At 45.9% G+C, this 23,717-nt stretch overlaps 1 protein-coding gene and 3 non-coding genes across 4 annotated transcripts; all 4 read right to left on the bottom strand.

Moving 5' to 3' along the window:
* Positions 1-438: 438 nt before the first annotated feature.
* On the bottom strand, positions 439-23,665 carry ncapd2 (non-SMC condensin I complex, subunit D2). The gene is made up of 34 exons (XM_069182709.1): positions 23,492-23,665; positions 22,681-22,860; positions 22,437-22,571; positions 21,180-21,362; positions 19,909-19,984; positions 18,178-18,236; positions 16,972-17,147; positions 15,918-16,066; positions 15,190-15,317; positions 14,975-15,098; positions 14,709-14,856; positions 13,836-14,033; positions 13,523-13,657; positions 13,120-13,207; positions 12,141-12,339; positions 11,794-11,912; positions 11,202-11,414; positions 10,844-11,018; positions 10,404-10,488; positions 9,901-10,034; positions 9,186-9,318; positions 9,022-9,106; positions 8,558-8,782; positions 8,192-8,343; positions 7,202-7,313; positions 6,310-6,433; positions 5,552-5,707; positions 4,823-5,000; positions 4,077-4,171; positions 3,814-3,894; positions 3,366-3,549; positions 2,491-2,635; positions 2,081-2,206; positions 439-889 (listed from the first exon to the last, which is right to left on the bottom strand). The coding sequence occupies exons 4-34, from the start codon at positions 21,298-21,300 to the stop codon at positions 801-803; spliced, it is 4,212 nt and encodes a 1,403-aa protein (XP_069038810.1). The 5' UTR covers positions 21,301-21,362; positions 22,437-22,571; positions 22,681-22,860; positions 23,492-23,665; the 3' UTR covers positions 439-800.
* LOC138224935 (small nucleolar RNA U85) lies at positions 4,315-4,626 on the bottom strand. Its single transcript, XR_011183433.1, has one exon. It is a non-coding gene; the product is annotated as a small nucleolar RNA U85 (small nucleolar RNA).
* LOC138224936 (small nucleolar RNA U85) lies at positions 12,474-12,788 on the bottom strand. Its single transcript, XR_011183434.1, has one exon. It is a non-coding gene; the product is annotated as a small nucleolar RNA U85 (small nucleolar RNA).
* LOC138224934 (small nucleolar RNA U85) lies at positions 18,431-18,755 on the bottom strand. Its single transcript, XR_011183432.1, has one exon. It is a non-coding gene; the product is annotated as a small nucleolar RNA U85 (small nucleolar RNA).
* Positions 23,666-23,717: the final 52 nt, after the last annotated feature.

Genomic DNA, 23,717 nt, shown 5'->3' with positions numbered 1-23,717 from the left:
GTTGCATTGTATACCTCCAATTCTGTTACTAAAGCCATGCAGGAAACGCGGGGTGGTTTTTTTCCCCATCGCCCAACATCTTGGCATGTCTCTGACCTTTGAAATCCAGTGCACTACCTCCGACGTGCCGGCTCCATCAGTGTTCTGGAGGCTGTTGGCCTCCGGACCCGAAGAGGTACCAAAGATCTCCTACTGGGCATTGCTGCAGCAGCCGAGAGTGCCGGTCGGGCGAGAGGACGCACAGGGGCGTCCAGGCTAACCTCCTGCGATGTCACAAGATCGGACAGGTCACTTGAAACAGTCGGGTTATGAAATAAAGAACGATTCCCACAATGCTGTTCAAGCAGCTGCAGCAACGTGGGAGGGTGTGCAATGTCGGTCTTCTGTCAGACTGCTCCAACACAAGATCCACGATTGATCAAAGGAAAGGAGACGGGCTCAGAAAATGGGAGTTTATTTAACAATCTCTAAAATCATGATTGAAGTGGGAAACAAGAACAAAACAAAACAGAAAGGTCTATGTAGTTCACAAAATCTCAAAAAACAACAGAATACAGAGTGAAACATCATGAGGTGGTCAGGGCGGAAGGCAAATGTACAGACAGGTCACTGGTAACAGAATACACAAAGAGATGGAGGAGGAAAGGCCTTGCCTCATCTTGTGGGGCCAGTCAGAGGAATAGAGAAAGGCTCTGTTCAGTTTATCTTGCTCTACAATAGCTCACCAACATCCCACAAGTGTCATCAAGCAGATTCTTAAAGGATGCCAGAGAACTGGCTTAGACCCGTCTCTCCCTTCTTCAGCGTCTGGTTCTGGAGCGGCGAGCAGAGCGCAAGATGGGCGTCGTGACCTTCGGGGTCTCGTTTTCTGAAAGCTCGGCGGCGGACTCTGCAAGAAACAAACGCACAGATGACAAACGCCGACGGGGAGCGGGGCCTCTGCCCGTGCCAGTAGAGGGGCAGTATGATCAAGCACGCTGTGGCTCCAGACAAGGTTCACAAAGCAGGAGGAAAAAGTCATGATATTGGTCAGAATCGCCCAAATCCTTGAAAGGTGAGCTGCGGCATTTGAATATCACTTGTCATTAAAAAAAAAGCCTGCACTAAATTCTGTAGATTTTGTGGTGTTGATTCTGGCAAATGTTTTAAAGAAGTTTAGCACCAAAACCAGACTGAAGACACTTGACTTCTCTCCATTGCTCATCATCCACAATCGGTGCATTTCGCTGTGCACTACAGCCAGACCGAATTCTTCACTCGACTGCGAAGACCTAGCATTTTTTTGGCACACATGCAAAACAAGGGCTCCGAGTTTACTGCCGCAGTCTCATTCCTGGCTCAGATAGAAAGTTATCCCTTCACAATTCTGAAAATAATTTCCTGTTTTTTTTTTCTTGGCTGAAGAACAACCACCGAAGTGAGGCTACTCCCCTACAAATACTGATCTCATGACCAAGGAGTGCAAGAGCACCACAGAGGGCTGGTTCGAGGGGCATAACTAAAGGGAAGCAGTTTTTGGTTGCTGTTTGACTGAACAGGCTAAGAGCTTGGAGGTCAATACATTGAGACTCTGAACCTGATGACCTACTCGAGTATAAGTGTTCAAAAAGGTGCTGTTTCAATGAAATACTTGGCATACTAAGAAACATGACGGTGTCATCCTGAGCACATATGCAATAGTTTCTGCCTGTACCTCTAATGCCTAACCTATTAGTCTCACTGACTTGTATCACAGAAATAGTATATAAGTATTAGAGTGATCATATTATTTCATATTGATGTGGGATACTTAAGAGCCTGTATGCAATATTAAAATTAGTCCTTAACTGGATATGCATCACTTTTCATTTAAGCATTACACAGTTGTTAAATAAAGCACAATTGATGGACGACTCTGCAGAGGAGAAATAAAGGTTCTTAAAGTATTTCATTACAGTTTATGTGGTTTCTGATATATTGAAGTGACTAGTTGTTTAATGAGCCCATAATTAACAGCTTATCAGTGTGATACTATTTATTGTGCACATTCATTGAGCAGCAACAGGCGATTCTGCAAATGGGCAATGCATCGCAGTCTTACCTTCCTCCTCCTCGTCGCTGCTGAAGGAGATCGTGGGTTTCTTCCTGGGAACTCTTCTCGTCTTCGTCTTGGGAGTACAGAAATCATCTTTGTCGTCATTTTGGGCTGTCAGGGTCCTGCTTTTGCCTGTGGGGGAGATAGAGCGAGCGAAGGTTGAAAAAAATATTAAAATGAATCCTTTTGGAAATATTTAGACTGGCTTCTTAAAAAATAAAAGCAGGAAAGGGAAGGAAAGAGAAAAAAGAAGGGCTTGAAGGGTTGGTCAGCATGTAACTAGTATGGTTTTGTACTATGCTGTCTCTATACATACCTGATGCATCTGTTCACTTGGTTTGGGTCTTTATGTACAGTACTGAAATGCATTTAGATATTTTGGATACATCTACCCTGAACTGAGTTGTCTCCCTTACCTCGTGTGGGTTTCCGGTCAGTCTTCCTGGTGGCAGCAGGGGTCTTGGTGGTCTGTGAGCCTCCATCTCCTTCCTCCGTCTCCACGTTCTCCAAACCACGGGTGTGTACTGCCGTCAGACGCTTCTCGAACTCCTCCACCTGGGCCTGACCGAGGCAGTGAGGGGGTGAGGACAGAAAGGTGAAGAGAAGCAGGGGGAAAAGACGAAGACGACAACGAAGAAATGGTGCAGTGTCACTTGGGCTCTGGCTTGTGCTGGTAGCGAGCGCGCTGACAAATGACATCCTCAAGAAGAACAGCTGCCTTTTGGGTCTTAAGATGCTTCATCAAGTGGAACACAGTGCTCATTCATGCAAACTTGCATAAAGATCTTTTAAAATTGTCACGCAGAGAAAAAATGTGCAGAAACGTTTGCTGTAAGATTGCTCCAAACGCACATGGAGACTGGATGCCGTATATAGAAAAAATATATTCAAATGTTAATGCTAAAAGCAAATAAAGCAGAATCTGCAAACTCCCCAGTGGCCCAACCAGTAAATGTGTCCGCTTACTCTGAGTTCTGGGGCAGGTTATTGTGCCATCTATGAACCGGATTCGCTGTTGACAGTTCAAAACTGAGCGAGAGGCATGCAGGTAAAGTGAGCTTAGGCCAGTCAACACATCCTGAGCTTGCAACAGCATGGAAATGTCTGAACTCACCAAGTGCCTGCTGTTTAAAAATGAAAGGGCCAGCAGGAGGGTGCACACTAGGAAGGACAGGAGCATTTCACCTCCCAGTGTAGCAACATTTAGTGACAATGATTTTCATCTCTAAAATAAACCTCCCGGCCTCCGTCAAAAAAACAAATTCTCCGTCATGTAACAGCTGGGCCGTACCTTGACTTCTGGCTTGGCAGCCCGGCGCAGTTTGCCAACGAGGGCGAGGAGCCCCTGGTAGACCCCCTCCTCGCTCAGCTTGTCACTGTAGCACTCCCAGCACTCCTGTAGCTTCTTGAAGCCCCGCTCCGAGAGAGACAGCAGGGACAGGCAGTGAGACAGGTCCCGCCACTGCCGCTCGCTCCTGCGGACCAGCAGAGAATCAGGAATACGGACGGCCACAAGCTCAAGAACTCGCCTCATGAACTAAGAGGTATCTCTTATCACATGGGATATGTGTCTGTGTCTCCCTGGAGAAAAAGCTGGGGTATGCGAAAAGACGCATTCCTAATGCAAGAAATTGTATAGGGCTAATAAAGAAACATTATTATTATTATTATTATTATTATTATTATTATTATTATTATGGGCAGTATAATATTAGACCAGGAGAAAAACATTCACTCACTTCGCTGTCCTGAACCTCTGGCACAGTTTCTCCACTAGACTCTCAGTCTGCTTCTCCTTTGTGATGTAGGAAAACAACTGCCTGGAGAGAGTTCAAGATGATACCAGACTTAGGAGAGATGCCTAACAGAAATATTAGTACAGATCCAAATGTCAACTCTATACGCATATTTAGTCAGGGGCCTAAAACAGTTAACAGATGCAAGCTCTGAAGCATTTGAGGGAACAGACAGCGCAGTCAAGGGTACTCATTAATTGTCTCACTTCATGATGGTTTGGAAGTCCTCTTCTGCGATTCCCCTCTCGGGATCTGACAGGCGGCTAATGATGTCGGGTAGTAGATTGTAGATAGCATTGTCCTGAGAAGAGAGACAGTGACTGATTGGACAGTACATTAGCAACGCAACACGATGGAAGGAATCTTAATATACTGATTACACATGGGTTTCTGCCGCCAGCTGATATTATCAAAGAAAGACAGGGAACATCTGCGACTATCTTGTGCCCTCAGATTACCAAAGAAGTCGCTCACGGCCAACTGACTTCAAGTGGGAAAAACGAGGCGTGTGCCACTGTCTCCTGACAAACAACACACGCTCTACAGACACGCACACTGTCAGCCCCCACCCCCAGCACTGCTTGTCTACTTCACAAGCAGAGTCCGGGAGAGAGGAGCTTGTTCACTGTCGGCCAGCCCTTACAGCAGAACAGCCAATCTCCGCAGCCCTGCCAAGATTACTGGCCAATCAGGAGACAGCACACCAAGCCACCCACCGCCAACTGGCTCGCATTCGCCTTGGTCTCATCATCGGGCAGCAGATGAGAATACACCTTTAGTTCATAGTGTAGTAGGTAGGTACTAATCAGTTCTCTATATGCAGGATAAAGAAACCCAGGGTAGAGACTGGGTAGGGTAACAATACCAATTTCAGTACTAGCTTCTGTCTGCGCTGCACAGCAGAGAGGAAAGGGTAAGAAGCACGGTAAAACCGTTATAGTGACTATATTACCTTGCCAGCCAGCTCATTGAAGAAGTTGAGAGCCAGACTGCTAATCTTCGACTCGGGGTCAATCAGTAGCAAGGCCATCTCACTGACCTGACCTTTGACCTTCACCATGTCCTTCAACACCAGGTGTGTCAGAACTGTGAGAGCGGTCAGCCTGACTGAAGGACACTGGTCACTAAGCCTGAGAATGAGACAGAGATAGCAGTTAGCCTGTGATACAGCCTATATAAATGCTGTTCATTACAGTCTACAAGGTATGGGTATCATACACGTTGTGTGAAAACAGGTTCTACTGTTTTATACACACTCTCTCAATATTCTATAAATTAAACTCCTAGCCTTATTTAAGAAATTCATGCCCCAATTATGAAGGAATAGGGCAAATGAGAACTGCAGGCTTCAAAGCACGGCAGGTAGTCCCAAGCGCACCTTGTTAAATACGAAGAGATATGTACTTGTACGAGTATCAGCCAACAAAGGGACATTTACAATACTGACACTGGGCTAAACTTCTGTGGCTACAGAGAAACTTAGAGATAAGCTAATTTATTCATGACAGCCAATGTTTTTTGCAAGATGGATTTTTTCCAAGTTGCATTAGAAGTTCAGTGCTTTGTCATAACTTCCAACAGATAAGAAAAGTAGTTACAGACGACAAATACCATGGAATTTATCCGGAATTCCCGGTACACGCAACTACATCCCAACCCTAATCACAGTCTTGTATACTACCTGGCGTATAGGTGTGGGGTCCAGGGTTCGATAAGGTTGGGGAAGCGGATGGTGAGGTCCCCCAGCGCGATGATGGTGTTGGACCTGACGGAGGGCAGCGAGGCTTTCTCTAGCATCGTGAAGAGCAGGCGTAGGTTACTGTCGCAAACGGAAGAGCTGAGGAAAGAAGAGCACAAGAGCTGTTAATGCAAGGTTTCCAGCTCAAGCCAGCAGGTCTCACTTCTATTACAGGTAAGGTCATGAAGAGGAAACTAGAGGGTCATTTGTCTGGCAACAGGATTCGACGAGAAAAGCAACATGGAATTAAGTGAATTGTGCTTTGTTTGGGGAGGAAATAATAGCTGTAAAATACAGAGAACGTAAGGGATTTTCACATTTTCAAAAGGCTTTTGATAATGTTCCACATAAAAGCCTAATAAAAAAAACCCTATAGGCTTCTATAATTTATTGGGGAACACCACATTTATAAAAAGCGACCCATGGAAAAAAAGTGCTCATGTACAGGCATTACTTACACTGTAAAATGAAGGGTGGAGATGCCATAAAAAAGAAAAATACTAGGATCTTCAAGATTATGCTCCGCTTATATGGGCATGGCATTCTTATTTTGTTTACCCCATTTACAGAAATTCCTAGACTTAAAGGACTGTCTCACAACGACAACGACAGACTGAACTATTTGAGTGCTGAACAGAGAAGACCACCGAGGAAGTGAATTCAGGACACGGCGAGGGAGAAGAAAACCAGAGCCCGCCTACCTGATCATCATGTACTTGGCCAGGGCCAGGCAGGCCGCAGTGCTGAGCTGGGGGTGGCTGTACCGGCCGGGGTTGCTGCAGACCTTAACCATCAGCGGCAGGAAGGGTGTGAGCACAGTCTCCTCTGATAACAGGTAACACATGCGGCTCAATAAGCAAGGAAACAAGAACCAGGAAAAACGACAACTACCACTTCTTGCTTTAATCGATCAATCCTTTTCACCTCTATCCGATTGTGTGTGTTTATTACAGAGGGATTCTGCGTTAGTTCCTCTCATTCCCACCGTCTCCTGTCCTAAAGCGTTACTGAAAGATTCTAGCAAAGAGAATCTGTCTGCAATAAACAAAATGTAACAAAGAGAACATGGATTTGACAGCTGGAAAACTCTACAGCTTGCTTGAAGCACACTCATTGCTTGAACTCTTGTAATTCATTACAAGGCAGATCCTGAGAGGCGCAGTTAGGTTCACTGTCAATGTTGCCTGACAGCAGGGGGACCAACTCTGGCCCTCAAGTGACTTTTTTCCCCACCAGTGTTTATAGGTCTCCTTAAATTTCCTGCTTCTTAACAAGGAAAGGCAGTGTCTGATTTATAAAAAAAGTTTCAGAATTAAAGGATCAGGTGGAGGGAATATAGATACCTTCTGTCCGTCCATAACTGGTGTTGTAGCCCCTCTGGCTAGCAGCATCAACAGTGGACATTTACATTGAATTTCAGTAAGACTGTCAGTCTGTCAGTTCTTAAACTACAGTGCTAGCCAAGTTACTTAAACCTCCCCTTTGCATACGAAGCAGATTGAGAATTCCCACACAGCTGACAGCTTAAGAAGAAGAAACGGACCGGTGTCCTACTGACACTAGAGTGCTAATGAGACTAAGACGCTTGCTTACCATGCAGCAGCTCAGTCTCGCAGATCTTCCTGATGAGCTCCGCTTCAGTGTCTTCAGCCGACGCTCCTGTTAAACCCATCTCCTCCTCCACCGTCGTCTCGTTGGATGAATGCTACAGGGGCACAGCCGAGTGGTGAAGGTCATTAGTGTAGTGGGGGAAAAAGTGAAAAATGCAAAAAGTCTACAATTACACTTTTTATAGCTCGTCACAACTTGATCTTTTCAGCTCGTCATGTTACATGTCATGTGAAAACCAAAACGTACTTATTTGTTGCAAACTGTGTGGCTCAGTGGTTAAGATGCAGTTAAAACAAATGTCCCAGTCCCTTCTTTGAGTTTTCCCCTCCTGCTGAGGGAACTTCACTTTGTACTCTATCCTTCTGCAGAGACACCAGTCTGAAGTTGTGCTATAAAAGAATGTGCAGCAGCTACTGTGTGATTGATGCCATACATTTGTATCGGAGCATTGTTTAAAGATTTCTTTTGGATACTTGTTTATCCTGATGTCAGTTTCCCATTGATTGACTTAATCGTCAGCCCATCCTCAGAGCCCCCCTCATTCAGTTCTCCCGTGGGACCCATGTAGTACCGTGGGACACTGGATTGTAAACAGGCTCCGTCCTTCGGATGAGACGTAAAACCGAGGACCTGACTCTCTGTGGTCATTAAAAATCCCAGGGCGTTTCTCGAGAAGAGTAGGGGTGTTACCTCGGTGTCCTGGCCAAATTTCCTAATGGCCTTTACCAATCATGGCCTCCTAATAATCCCCATCTACGAATTGGCTTCATTACTCTGCTCTCCTCCCACTGATAGCTGACGTGTGGTGAGCGTTCTGGCACACTATGGCTGCCGTCCCATCATCCAGGTGGGGCTGCACACTGGTGGTGGTGGAGGGGATCCCCATTACCTGTGAAGCGCTCTGAGTGGAGTGTCCAGAACGGCGCCATGTAACTGTAAAGAGATTATTATTATTATTATTATTATTATTACCATGGGCGTCCTGTCAGGGGCGCTCTGCTTCTCTTCCTTCTCCATTCTCCTCCTCCTCAGCTCTCCGCTCACGCTGCGCTCCAGGTGCTCCAGCTGCTGAAAGGCCACCGAGCCGGCCAGGGACAGGAGCTGAGCGAGAGCCCCACACTGCACTGAGAGAAGGAGAGAGAGTCAGAAGCAAACTACGGACAGCGGTGTACTGTAAACTCTCCACCGACTGCGCATGGTACTCTGTACTCTGTAAATGTGCCACTGATCGTAGCATTAATACTGTATGACTACACACCACCGATTGAGAAAGTGGAACACAGATTCTGTGTGGGTTTTGTGATGGAGTATATCTAGTTTTCATGAGGTCAGCAGTACCTTGGTAACTTTGGCTACATGGGTCACTGTTGTCCTGACTGCCATGCTCTAATGTGTCCTCCTCCTCCTTTGAGCCTCCCCCCTGGGTGATCTCATCCAACAGCCGTTTGGTGCAGCTTCTCAGTATGTGGGCGCAGGTCTTGTCAGGAGACTCGGAGAGCTGGTAGATCAGACTGACAGCCTGCTCCATAAAGGAGACCCAGTAGGCATCACTGAGCAACACTCCTTAAGTGATGGGGAGAGAGAAAACAGGTCATGTGGTACTGTATGGCATAGGACAGACTATAAAAACAAGGTGAGAGCAATATTGATCGAGAGAGGGTGATCTCTGTGGGAAAGCCTTGAGAAGTTAGAAGGGTTTATCACACTGAACGTGAGCATACACTGTTATAAACCCTTCTAAAGTAACACCTGTACAGACCAAGTGACAGCATTAAGGACAGATGCCTTTTCAGTAGCTGTACCTGCAGTGATGGCATCTGTGAGAGCAGTGAACAGCTGGTGATCCTGCGGCAGTCTGAAAGGACGGCCGTCTTTCCTCTGCTGAGTCTAGTAGGGGGGAGAGAGTGATGTTACTGGCTTGCTCACTACACAAGTGCAAGTACACGGCTCGTGTGCAATGCAGTACCTTGTTCTTGTCTGTAATTTTGGAGACGGCGATACATGCGTCTCGGGCCAGAAGGAAATCCTCCATTACTTTCTCTCCAAGAGCAACCGACACCAGAGTGTCCAGGTTGCTCAACACCACCTCTTTCTCCGCCCTGAAACAGACATACTCACGTTAATGAGGCACAAACGGACTATGAAAGCACTGTTCACGGGAAAGCAAAACAAACACACAAGGCACGGTTAAACTGTCAGTCGTTCCTTTTTTCACTCCTCAATTTGCATTTGTCGTACTGTGCACATATATAGGCCGTGTTTTGGGAATAACCAACTTAACAGCATATTTTCAAAAACAAAGAAGCATTCATCCCAATTAGTGTGGGTATTCAGAATTCTGTAGAATAAATCCCTTAGATTTCAAACTAGTTTGATTTTTCCTGTTCTCTGGACCTGGACATTTCTTGAGACAACCCTTACTATCCAGGGCTGAGATACCATGAAGTTACTTGCTAATTAAACATTAACTGTGAACCTGTGAGCTCACACTGAGCTGGCAGGGTGTTAAACTGTGAACAGTGGGCACGTCGGAGAACGCGTACGCAAAAGCCCCCACTGCCACTGTGATGCCTTTGGAGCTGCAGGAGCAGGCCGAGCGGATTAACATTCGGTGCCTGCAGACCCGGAAGGGCGTAGAACAGTGCACACACAGGACATGCAACGCAGTCCGATGGCGTTACCGTGCTGCCATGCCCAGCAGTAAGACAGCGGCGCGGCGCTCCAGCCCCGAACAGGCGGTCTTCCCCGTGAACCTCTCCCACAGCACCTGGATTACAGTTGACTGCAGCTCGCTCTTCTGGAAGAACTCCAGCACCTGGGAGGAGAGGGGGGGGGGGGGGGGTTACAGGATTGCGGACGCGTGAAAGAGGGATTATGCAGTTAAACAGAATGGGACGTACACAGAACTTCTGTCCCAATAAAGGGGAGACAGACTTCTTGGAGCATGCTTATTGTCAACATCTGACAATTAACAGAACTGACATTTCTTCTATCTCTAAAACATTCAAGGACTCCCTCATCCTTTGAGGAACTAGTCTCAATCCTGTGGTTTTTAGAACACATAAGAAGATGTGCAGGCGGAAGATAGCCCATTTCTAGCCATTTGCAAGTGTAGTGAACAGCAGGTTATTTAGCAACAGTGTGTCAAACCCCTACAAGAGAGGTGTGTGAAGAGCAGACTTACTATCTCCTCCAGACACTGAATAGTTCCCAGAGAGGCATCGACCATCAGCACCGAGAGATTGTGAACGAGGGTCTGAGCCTTGGCCCTGAAAGAAAGATCAGTGAAGGACACCTGGTGACCAACTGCTGCTGCTCACCTTTAAGGCCTTTTAAGAAAAACTTTGTTAATTGACCGTTTACGAGAGACATTTACATTGCTATTGGCGCTTTTTGGACTTCAGGCTTCTTCATATGCTCCACAATATGAGCTCAAAACACTGGGCTCCAAGACTATGAAATAAACTCCCCAAACTTACTATTAAGTTTGCAGCATGAAAGGCATCAGAAATCACAAATGCACAAAGGGAGGAGTGAAAAGATCCTGATGAGCTCCAACACTACAGAAAAGAGAAAGAAATCAAGACCGTCCGCAAGATGTTAGAAGGGTTTATCACAGTGTACCTGAGTGTGTCTCCTGGGGGTCGGAGGTAGAGTCTCTTATAGGCCTCCACTGTGGCCTCCCGCACCGCCGTGTCCGGAGACCACACCAGGGGCAGCATCCTCCTGACCCCATTTAGAGACTGAGAGACCCCGAATTCACAGACCGTCACGCAAAACTGGATCGCCTCCTGCACCACTGAGAGAGAGAGAGGGACAATGATGTAAAGACATCTCAAGCTCACAGAACATCCCCTGGGCCACAGAGAGAGAGAAGGGGGCAGCTATGATGGCAGACAAACACCTGCATAAGACTGTCATGCTTCATACCTCACAGTGAGGTAGAAGAAAAAATGAGTCATAAAAAAAGACAGGCAGGTACCCGACGTAGTTTTCCAGTACAGCATAGAGGTGATGAGAGAGATGGCCTCCTCTATCTGCAAGGAGAAGCTCTCGGTGTCTCTCAGGTACTGAACCAGCATCTCTTGCTTCTTCAGTTCACTGGATGCCTCCTCCCTCTCTTCCTCACTCCCCTCTTCTCTCTTATCAGCCACAACGGTGACAGGTTCCTGCTTCCCAGAATCCTCTTCCGAGCCTGGGAAAACAATAGAGGGAGACAAGAAAAGCTCATTATGGCGGATGAATTCAGGCAGAAAAGGCAATCATAACACAGCAACACAGCTTGGGTTATTCGAATTCTCTTGTTCCGCTCAACCTTGTCCTGCTGTGTGAAACAGTTTGTCTTTCTCCCTACAGAATGCTGACTGATAAATCTGGAGTTTACCAAGGAGTGTGGACACCCAGTTAACCTCCCAGTTATACGACATGAATAGTTCTATGCAGCTCAATCAGACAAAGCTGGTTACTGTTGCAGAGACAAACTATTTCAAGAAACGAAGAGAGACCCTCAAACATACGTCCAGACTAACTGTGTTGCAGGAAGCAACTGTACAGCATGTAGACTGCATGCTTACCTTTGAAGATGCGCCCAAGAGTGCCCATGATGCCATCTGCAGTGAGGGGGCTGTCTGCAGAGAAGTAGTCAGACTCCGGGAATGCTGACAGCCCTTTCAGGGTCAGCCCAACTGCCTGCCTGTCAGCACCACAGCACAGACTGTCAGGAACCAGCAAGTATTGTGGAACTGGTTTTGTGTGCATATTATGTGTATACAGTCATGAAGCAATGTATCCATCCAACAGTGTTTGCAACCCTCTCAGTGCGCCTATGACTGACATTCAATGCATACACAGTACCTGCAGAGTCAGCCTTTTAGAGTCTATAATGAACTTCATTACTAGGCAGACCACTACCAGCTAGTACCTGTACTTGTTGCTTTGAAGCAGCTGGGCAATCCTCACTGCTGTGTCCCTGGGAGAGCCGCCTGGCTGGATCTCCTCCTCCGTTTCGTTCTGCTCCTCCGTTTCATCCTCCTGGCTCCTCCTGTCCAGCTCCGCTTGCACGGTCTGTAGAAGTTCAGGCTCCATGGCCTGCCATACCTCCCATGCCTCAATCACTGCCACTTAAGAAGGGGGAGCAAGTATGAGCAATTGAACGGATTATGGCCGACGCCATAGTGTAAGACATTGCCGCTGTGCAAATGGATCAAGAGATAGATGGACAGAAACTGAAATAAGATACTGACTGGATACACTGCACCCTCAGATTACCAAAGAAGTCGCTCACGGCCAACTGACTTCAAGTGGGGAAAACGAGGCGTGTGCCGCTGTCTCCTGACAAACACACACACACGCTCTACAGACACGCACACTGTCAGCCCCCACCCCCAGCACTGCTTGTCTACTTCACAAGCAGAGTCCGGGAGAGAGGAGCTTGTTCACTGTCGGCCAGCCCTTACAGCAGAACAGCCAATCTCCGCAGCCCTGCCAAGATTACTGGCCAATCAGGAGACAGCGCACCAAGCCACCCACCGCCAACTGGCTCGCATTCGCCTTGGTCTCATCATCGGGCAGCAGATGAGAAGACACCTCCATCTACCTCCAGCCCACAGCGCAGCTAGAGCAATAATATCCTACAAGTTCAAGAAATCAGAGTTCAAAAGTAATGTTTCATATAGTAATGCAGTTTTAACCTGTATTTAGATTGCTTTTAGATTACGTCCGATTTACGTCCCAAAACTCTGAATAATTCCAAAGTGGCACAGGGCCTGACAGTAGCTGTTCATTGAAAGCCTCCGAGAATTATTATAAAATAATGGGAGAAAGGCTACATCTGCTCTGCAGTGTTTGTCAATCCCAGCAAGATGAGACCAGATGGTGTGAAGGAAAAGTGTGAACATTACCAGGCGCTTTCTCTCTTTCCTTCTCCTTTAGCTCTTTCAGCTTGGCCACCTCCTTCTCCAAAGGGGCTTTCAGGTCCACACTGCTCAGCTACACACATGCACGCAGGCAGAGAGATGGACAAGGGAGACGGGAAAGCGATAACTCAATCTTTCAGCAGATCTTTAAAACCGGACAGCGGTGTTATTCTCTTCCACGAAAAGATCCACAACATTCAGTGCAGTTTTAAAAAGGCAAAGGACACCCTCTAACTTGCTAAATGCTCTCATCTTTGGAATAAATATTAAAACAAGCAAACGGTTATAGATTAAACGGCCACGATTTGACTACAGTATTCAAGGGGAGCTATTCAGGCATGCTGCGTTTTAAACTGTGCTGCCTTGTCATGTGTGCACGGGTGTTTACCTTGCAGCTGTAGGGGTTGTTGGCGATGAAGGCTGCCAGGAGCTGGATGGCGTTCTTGCACACATTGACAGATTTGTCGATCAGCCTGCCCACTGCCAAAGTCAGCACCTCCCTGTACCGCACCAGAGGGAGAGCCTGAGGCAAACAGGTACACAGGCACACTGATTGATTGACTGGACACTGCAGTACTTGGAGAGAAATGTTCACGGACACTGACTTATTGAATTCAATAGTATATAAAAGCGTGCTGACAGAAGCAGGTTATACTAAAATGTACTGGACACTGCAGTGAGAGAGAGACAAAAAATATTACCTTGCTCTGCACAACGCGCGTGAAGACCTGCAGGACTCTGGAACGGACAAAGGCGTTGGCGTCGTGGACGTGCTCCTGCAGAGTGTCCAGGAACTGGTCACGAGCTGCACGGCTGGTCTCTGACAACTGGTCGCCATGGAGAACCCGGACGAGAATCTCCCCTAGCACCTCGCACACCGCCAGGCGCATGCTGTAACACTGGAGCAACAACACTGATCAGTAGGTGCAACAGAATCACAGGACAGCAATGAAGAATACTACTACTGAGCACTTTACAGTACTATACGATTTAGTTTGCATTCTGTATTTACAGTGTAGCGCTGAGCAGTACATGGGATTCTCTACAGCGTATATTCAATATTAGTTTGTGCTGTAGTAGTACCTGTGAAGAACTGGTGATGTATCTGGTAATTAGCATCAGTATTTTAAGATAAGATCACTTTATTAGCCATATACAATTTCTTGCATTAGGAATTCGTATTTTCACATACCCCAGCTTGCTCTCCAGGAGACAGACAGGGAGAGAAGCTGGGGGTCAGAGCACAGGGTCAGCCATTTATACAGCACCCCTGGAGGGTTCATTTCTCTGCCGGCTGCGGAATCTGAACTGGCAACCTTCCAGCCACAGGCACAGATCCTTAGCCACAGTGCCATTAGTATATACTGACTGTTATTCAATGAAGCACGCTCAGAATTACATTAATATTGCTGTGTAGCCAGTATTGCACAATGTGGGTTTAGTTGTAATGTGTACTGGGGTTATAACAATATGGTGAGTGCTGAAGTGTGTATTCACTTTTGCACAATAGAGGATGTATTTAGTATGGCACTATTTAGTATTAAATATTACACAGTGAATTCAGTATTGTTTACCTCCCCTTCCAGATGCTGCAGTAACACACTGATGTTAGGGACCATGGCTTCAGGGACCAGAGTGCCCAGTTCAGACAAAAAGGCAGCATAGGACCTGACTCCTGACCCCTCCCGTGACAGCTCTTCACTGGACTTCTGACCAATTTCTCTTAAGAGGGAGAGAGAGAGAATGTGAAGGATGAACTGGAATCTACCGCAATGAGGAGCAAGACCATCACTGGACATTACTGTACTGTTCAGTCGGTGCTATACAGCGCCGCGCTCACCTTATGACCTCTCCCACGATGGCCTTGACCCCATATTCGGAGCCCCACACGGACATCGCCTGAGCAAACACGGAGGACAAGTGCTCGAAGTGCTGAAGCAGCTGGATCACCTTCACACTGGCCCCTGAGAGAAAGCCGTACTGTATTACCGACAACGGACACACCACCAACACAGAGACATGAACACTGACCCGAGAGAATCAATACAGACTTACCCAGAAGATGATTGTACTTCTTGACAAGAAGCCCCAACAGGTGAATGATGGCCTCTCTGGTGCTTTTGTATTTCACTTGATTGATGGCTGGGTTCTCAAGGAGCTTGTAACAACATCGCGTCACACAGCTATCAACAGAAAAACAGATCCATTAGAGGTACACTACAACACGTGTGTAGCTGCAACATATTAAGTCTTACTACTTTCAAGATAAGCAGATAAAATCTGGAGGAACACTGACACCCAAAAATTGTGTACGACATCTGAAATTCAAATAATCCGAAATCGCACATAACACCAACGATAACACAGCTACAGGCAGTACAGATAACAGAGCACTGAACACTGAACTCTTTCACAGGCGTTCAAATCAAGCACTCATGCCATTTATATATGGACAAACCATCCCAGTATTCTGTAACCGTGGCCCTCAGTGATCAGTTTCAATTCTGTTCTGGTGTTAGATGAGTTTTTAATCACTAGCTAATTGATTTCAGTTTTGTATCTGGGGCACATTTGTAAATTTGTTTTCAGCCCAAACGTAACCAAATGGACTTCTGCAATTCGCGTTGTCAACGAAGGAGCTCATGATGCCCAAGGCCTCGGAGGAGAAACTGGTGCCAAGCAGATTGATTAAATTATCCATTATCTCGGAAGCTCGGCTGGAATGAAAAACAAGGTGGGGAACCAGCGTGCCCGTCAATGGACGGAAGCCGACGCGGACGGACCTAGTGAATTCCTCCTCCACGAGCGACAGGCTCCACAGCGTTCTGATGTCGAGCTGGAGCAGCTGAGTGAGAGCCTGGAGAACATGATCCCTCTCGGTGTCCCACTGGAACGGAGCATCGGCATTCGCTGTTCTGCTCTTCTTACCGCCCTGCAAGACAGCGCCAGGGGAGGGTCAACAGACATGGGCACTGGCTGCCACAGGACACGAACGTGGCTCAGGCAGAGGGGCCTGAGGAACGGCCCGAGACAGCGACTTTGGTCGGGGAGGGGGGTTTGGGCTGACAAATGCTCTGGAATCCTTCATGAAACAAGCTGATATAATTCTGGGATAGATGAGTCAACCAACCACAAAAATGGAGCAAATGTGGCTCCCCTCATTCAAGCCCTTCACATGTACTTCATTAAGCAAACAGCTCAGCCGGAATGCAAGCCGGTAGACACAAAAGCCCTTCAGGAGCAGGATGCAGACCTCTGTATAAAATTCAACTGCACTTGGCTCCATTTTTAATGACTCATTTTCATGGTTACACAAGTCAGTAAAACACACATTGGCCAAGTGCATAATTTGTTCCACTGCATGAAGTACTCAGTCCTGAAGTGCACTATACGTCTTTTAGTAATCAGGTTTTATATGCCAGTGATTACAATAATTCAGATCATAGCCAATTCCCATAAATGCAGCACTGGGAGGAAAGTATCTGGTCTCATTCCTTTCATTGTGACCATCTAGGTCAGTCAACACTCTTGTGCCACTTATGCATGGGGCTTGGAGAACAGTAGTGAGATATTGATGAAGCAAGGGCCAGGTGTCTTCCAGACTGGATCTTTCAAACGCTAGAAGGATAATATCACAATCCAGACTTTTATGGAATAAACCTTTACTCGTTCCTTTGCAAGTCACGCCGACGCGGCTACATACTCAACCACATACATATGGGCCGACTGTGTAGCGCAGGTCATAGTATGGTTAACTACACTCTTTGGCAGCTACCCTGGTGACTGGCTCCCAGAGCCTGCAGCTGGCTGTGGCCCGATCGCACAGTGAGAACTGACCTTGCTGGGTGCAGTGATGATGCTATGCCTGGAGGAGTCGCTCTCCAGGCCCTCAGCCAATTTGCACAGCAGGAAGACGCCCATCTTCACTGTATTCAGCTGTAGCTTCCGGTCAGCCGGGGAAAGAGAAGAGGAATCCAGGAGGGCAGGGAGAGACGCGGACAGGCCGGACACCACTGAGAGAGAAGGAATGGGGAAGATGAACAGGCAAGGGCATGAACACAGTGCTGAGGAAAAAGACTTCACTTGATCGCCATGACAACATGGTGCATCGAATTTAGTTTGGTGAGCTCATACAATTGAAAGACATGCAAATGTACAATATAAAGCCAATAATAGACAGAGTCCACCCAAAACATCTTCACGTTCTATCCTAAGCACACACCAGTAAAAAACTAAACAAATAACAGCAACTCATTCAGCAATTTACATCGAACTGCAGGCCCAAATCCTCAGACCAGCTTTTAAATCTCGGTCACAAAATAGACTCACTGACGGGATTGCAAAATTTCACAAACACTGTGAAGTTTTTGACAGAACTGTATAGTCACCATGTTGTGGAGCATTTGTGCAAACTGGGATGTGGGTGGTGCAGCCCTTCCTGCTTGCTCACCACTGAAATGAGTGATGTACTATGTAAGTACAGGTTGTGCAGCAGACAATTCATCGCAGATATGTTCCCATGGGATCTGGACGCAGAGTTAACAAGTAGTATGTTTCGGCAAAACCGTCTCTAAGTAGAGATAAGAGCAATCTAATCTAAGAGCAATATTCCTACTGGTTTTAAAAAGATGTGTTCACAAGCCTGCTAGTTTATAACGTAATAAGGTTGCGTCACATCGCCAGAAGTTTTGTTGCAGAACACTGTTTCTTTCTGAATTGCAGAACGTGGCTCTACACAGACAATGAAATCATACGTTACTGTGTACATTTTACTGTCTTTGTGGTTTTGAAATGCGCTCATCAATGCTGAATCTTCCAAACCCCGGAATATAAACACAGACCTGCAGTTCCCCTTTAACAACACAATGAAGTGAGACTTTACACAGTGACAGAAATTGAGGAGAGCAGAGTAGGTGACTATCAGATGCCACTGATAGGGAAAAGAGGAAAAAAACAGAACAAAAGAGAGTGTACAGTTAACCGTCAGCAGCTAAACAAAGCTCATGACCAAGACATAAACAGGAAGAGAAAAAAAAAACTAACCTTTTAAGAGTATGTCCAGAGTGTCGGCTTTTACAGCACTGTCTGCAGTCTGAAAGTGTCTGAAGAAGAAGAGCAAAGGTTACTATAGTCCAGGGATTCTCAATTAGCACATTGAGATAATTGAGCAATGTAACAGAACACAAATATAACTTGGAGATACAGGTAAGGTAAGGTAGAGATCCTTTAATAGAAAGTGACAGGACGCTATACTGTCTTAACACCAAGAATAAAAAGTACAATCAAGTAACTCCTGAGCCCTCAGATTACCAAAGAAGTTGCTCATAGCTGACTGACTTTATCCAGGAGAGAACTGAGTGTGACTGCCTCCTGATTCAAACACACACACAAACTAAAGAGACATACAAATCACACTCACACACACACTGTCAGCCCTTCATCCTCGGTCCATTTCTTTCTTTATAAATGGAGATGGAGGAGAGGGGCTTGGTTTGTTGTGGGCTGGCCCTTACAGCAGAGCCGCCAAGCTCTACAGCCCTGCCAAGATTACCAGCCATCAAGAGAGCACACCCAGCCTCCCAGCCAAGCAGCTCAACTTTGCCAGATTCTCATCACAGGGCAACAGGAATGTAAAACTAAAAATACTAAACTATATGTTAGCTTAATTTTGGAAATAAAGTCTTCACCATAGTAAACCTGAAACCTGTCTTTCCGAGCTGGAAAACACAGAACTCCACAGAGGGCTGCATTTTATATAAACTTTTATATATGGGGCCACGTCTGCTTAAGGAACTTGTCACCAAGCTATGGGTAGAGCCTGTGACCCAGATCCTAAAGATCTACAAAGATCCCAAGACTACAGAACGGGACCGCTTATTTGCTTAATTACTTCACAGAGAAGATCTTTAGCCACTGAACAAAGACACCTCTTAAAGGGAAACGGGACTCCCGATTTCTCATGAAATCTATGTAACAAAAATAAACCGATGGCATAAAAAGAAAAAAAATGACATATTTCAAATGAAGCACGAAACCGCGACCTCGCAAGTCACCATGTTGTCGTAAAACCCTGGCATGGCCAGGGGCCAGAGCAAGACTGTGCACAAACCGGGACGTGATGCGGCCCTTCCGGATCACCTGTCACAGTAGTGACTATGGTGATGCGACTGGGCGAGAGAATAAGTACAGGTTGTGCAGCTGATACTTCACCACAGAAAGTTTCCAACGTGACCTGCGAGCAGAGTTAACGAGTTCCATTTACCGAGAAAACCATTTTGAAGTCCAGAGCCATATTACCCCTGGATTAAAAGAGATGCATTCACAAGCCCACATGTTTAACATGAAACGAGGCTTTCACCTCCCCGGAAGTTTCTTTGCCTTCTTCCGAATCGCACAACACAGTGCTGCGCAGACCACGAAATTTCCACTGTATTGTGATGTAAATCGGAGGTTTTACATGTTACCGTGCGCATTTTACCTTTACTGTGGTGTGAAATACACGTATCAATGTTAATTCTTCTAACTCTGACATAAAAGTAGCATTGCAGTTCCCCTTTACGGCTCTTGAAATCCAGAGGTGGAGACCACAGCTCCAGGGTATTGCCCAGCTTTCCTGCATTCTTCCTTCCTCTTATTCTTCCTCCTCACTCGTGTTCATCCCCTCTTCCTCTGTCCATTAGGACAGACCGTGTTTGATCTTCTATTCCGTTTCCACTTCAGTCTCCCCTTGGGTCATAGTTACACAGATCACCCGGCTCCCCTGTCCGTACTCACTGTAAAACGCTGTACGCAGTGTCAAAATGCTCCAGGATACACAGAGGACCTTGGCTCTTCAATGCAGCTTTGAAACCTACGAAGGAACCAGATTATCAATGTTATATATAATTGATCAATTTATGCAAAGCAATTTAAAAATGGACAAAAGATATGCTGCACTGGAATTGCTGTGCACACTTGTTTCTTTATATTTGCCTACATTACGTCTCCAGATGCAAATTGAAACCAATGTTTTTTCCACCTTTATAGAAGAGATGTCAAGTCTAACTATGAATCTCAGCAGCGTTAACAGCCAAGGGTTCAAAGATTATTTGTAAATACAGTAAATCCTCAGGTAGGATTTGAGCTGTAAAATACTATAAATTATTTAAAGATCAAGACATGATCAGCTCAATAAGCTTTAATGTGAAATCTCACTTAAAAGGGCAGAAGGGGGCACTTTTTTTTAACCTTCTGACTTTAAAAAAAGTGACCTTCTTGTGAGCAGCTGACAGCTTTGTGTGCTGATACTAGTCTGAGCACAAAACCACGGAAAGTGCTTAAATGTCTTTTTTCAAAAACACTGAATTGTTTCTTTATCATGCATTTACTGTCCTTCAACCATCACAAGAGCAGGACAGCCCCCATAATGTCAGAAGAACATGGGATAGCTGCTCTGCGCTAGATCTCATCATATAAAAAAAAACCTTTTTGCAGCAGTCATCAGACATTTACTTGATCTTTACCCAACATCACACGAAGAAAGGAAGAATTTGTGCCTGTTTTCCTGGTGTGTGATGGAAGACTGAAGTCAGAGCAGTACCTTTGTAGAGCAGCCACTGAACTACATAAACATTGAAATACACATTGTATAACAGACAGGGAAGAAAGCAGAGCAGAGATGTACTTGTGGCCAAATTGCCATACTGGAAGGCCTTTTCACGGTTAGATTCGGAGATTAAGTCACAAAGGCAGTGATGCTGCTAACCTTTCTGCCACAATCACCCAACCTGACATTTTGGCTTCCGCAGGAAGGGCAGTCCTACAACATAACCTGCAGGGAGAGTGCAAGGCACTCGCCAACACAAAGGGGAAACTGCATCGCAAACCAATCAGCACTGAAATGGCTCTCCAGAGACTGCATAAAACAGAACACACTGTGCAACAGAAATAAAGAGCCACCCCACCAACGAGCACGTGGAGCCACCTCTCAGGCTTAACAAGCCCATGAGAGACTTTGAATCCAGTCATATGTATAGCCGGGTGTGCACCTCCCTCTCCATACTCACTCTGGACATGGCCGGCCAGCTGCTTGGGGGACAGGACGTCCTGGACCACATACTGGTTGATCGCCCCCGTCTTCACCAGGTCCCCCAGGCAGAGCGGGATACAGAAGTCGAACTGGGACATGGCCGCCTGCGAGTGTGGGCACAGAGCGCGCGGAAACGCACAGCAGCGGCTCAGATGGAGAACTGGATCGAGTGTGAACGAGGGGCGGAGAGAGCAACAAAAAGCGAGAAGGGTTAATAAACCTGAGCTCAAACCACAGGGGTCACCCAGTTCCCGGAGGACCTAGAGTACCGGTTCCCAGTCCTGGCGATCCACACACCTGTGGGTTTTTGTTCCAGCCGAGTCCCCGGTCACACAATCAGTCCCTTCATTCACTTAATAAGATTGATTTGAACCGTTTGTTTCCAGAGCTTAAACATGTGGGACCAGAAATCAGCACAAATCCTACAGTCTATGTGGGTCCTAATGTCCCAGTATAGTGATGGGGACACTATACTGTAAAAAAGGCGCCGTCCTTCGGCTGAGACATGAAACCAAAGTCCAGACTCTCCGTGGTCATTAAAAATCCCAGGGTGTTTCTCAAAAAGAGTAGGCTGTTACCCTGACGCTAAATTTCTCCCTGGTAATCCCCATCTCTGAACTGGCTTCACCACTCTGCTCTCCTCCCCACTGAGAGCTGGTGTGTGGGGAGAGTACTGGAACATCATCCAGGTGGGGCTGCACACTGGTGTTGCAGGGGATCCCCATGACCTGTAAAGCACTTTCAGTGGAGTGCTCATAAAAACACTATATAAACGTAAGGAACCATTATTATTATTGTCGTTGGAGCTTTAACCCTTGTATTTTCTAAGTGACATAAAATAACAAATTTGAGATTAGGAACAAAACGTAAATCGAGAATTGAAGCAACTTCTTGGATCAAGTAAGAGGCTAATCTGCTTTTTGGGCTAACCCAAATCGTCAACTTGACCCTTACATTTATATTGACAAACACAGGAAGCTGATGACCCCCTAACGTTGCTTTCCTTAACGTACTGGCACCTATAAAAACTTTCTGGAGCCAGCTTATAATATTTATTATTAAGTTCATTAAAATAATTAGACTCCATCGGGTCCAAAACGGAGTCATAACCTGAAGAAAAGGCGGAGAGACGGACGAAAGACATCACACAGCCACCAGCTCTGACGATACCATACTATTACGACGCCAGCAAAATATATATATATATCTCAAGAAACAAAGAAATCCGACTTACCGCAGCGCTTCGGTTTTCTTATTGAGGTTTCTGTAATTTTCTCTGGGGCCCCAGAGAGTTTCCTTCAAAACGGCAAATGTTCACTCGCTTCCCACTAACTGCTCGGCTTCGCTCCCTGAGACTCGCATAAGACGCCTGGTAAACAAAGTATAAAAATAAATTTAAAAGCGAGAAGTAAACGTTTTAACCCCGTTTTTCTTACGGGTTTAGCCGACTGAAACAACGTATTTAAAACAAACGTTACCTGTAAACCTCCAGGCCAGGCAGCGGCTAGTCGGCTAACAGCGGTTAGTCGGCAGCCGGGACATTTTTTGAATTTTCTCCCGCGCCAATGGCTGCGGCGACTTCCGTCCACGTGCTCCCAGCATAGGCTGAGGGAATAGAGCCCTTTCACCGCGGCGGCCATGTCTGATTGAAAACGAGGCTGATGGAGGAAAACAAATTCAGCCACCGCAAAGCACCGATAGCCAATACTGCTGCTGTTGTCTCATCTTAAATAGTTTTTTTTCTAGCTTTCACAAAAAAACGGAATAAAAAGCAAGACGCGGTGAAAACGTAGACGCGTAATACATTACACCGTTCGATACACATCTGCAGAAACTGTTTGGTTTTGTTAATGAATTAAAAAATAGATTTGAATGCTTACACACCGATGCACGTTTTAGGGTTTTATGTGTAAATTCACCATAAAAGATAAGATTTCTACCATTGCAGATTTACAGCCTTAAACAATACCACCGATTATTTTTGAACGTTTTGAAGATCTAGAAAAAAAAGTTATCTATTATTAACTTTAATCTAGATCTTTAATCTAAATTTAATCTAGGTCCTAGGTCCTAAATTAAACGGCTAAAAAACACAATATAATGATAGTTGTTCGGAAACGTTGAATTTATTGCTAACATATCAGTTTTCTTTGTGAAAATAAATAAATAGCAGATGTTTCAAAACAATTTGCAGTTACTTTAAGATTTATAGTACATTGCGATATATCCGTCCCCCCACCCCATATCAATTAATACAAAGTAAACAACAGTGTAGTTCATGAAACATACACAAAAGATCGATGATTTTGTGCAATGAACTTCTGTAAATACTCATCACCGGTACTGTGCAGTTAGTAGCGTCACGTTTGTGGATGGGAGCCGAACTGCAGGAGGTAGGCAGCAATGAGCAATTTCCATAAAAATTAAAGCCGTCCTCAATATTTGTTTTCAACAACATTTTTAGTTCTGCGTGAAAATGCGATGTAACAGGCAAAATAAAATATTCAAGATATTC

This window comes from Lepisosteus oculatus, chromosome 23 (assembly GCF_040954835.1).
Source record: "Lepisosteus oculatus isolate fLepOcu1 chromosome 23, fLepOcu1.hap2, whole genome shotgun sequence".
Taxonomy (NCBI): domain Eukaryota; kingdom Metazoa; phylum Chordata; class Actinopteri; order Semionotiformes; family Lepisosteidae; genus Lepisosteus; species Lepisosteus oculatus.
This window is presented reverse-complemented; position numbering and strand designations above follow the sequence as displayed.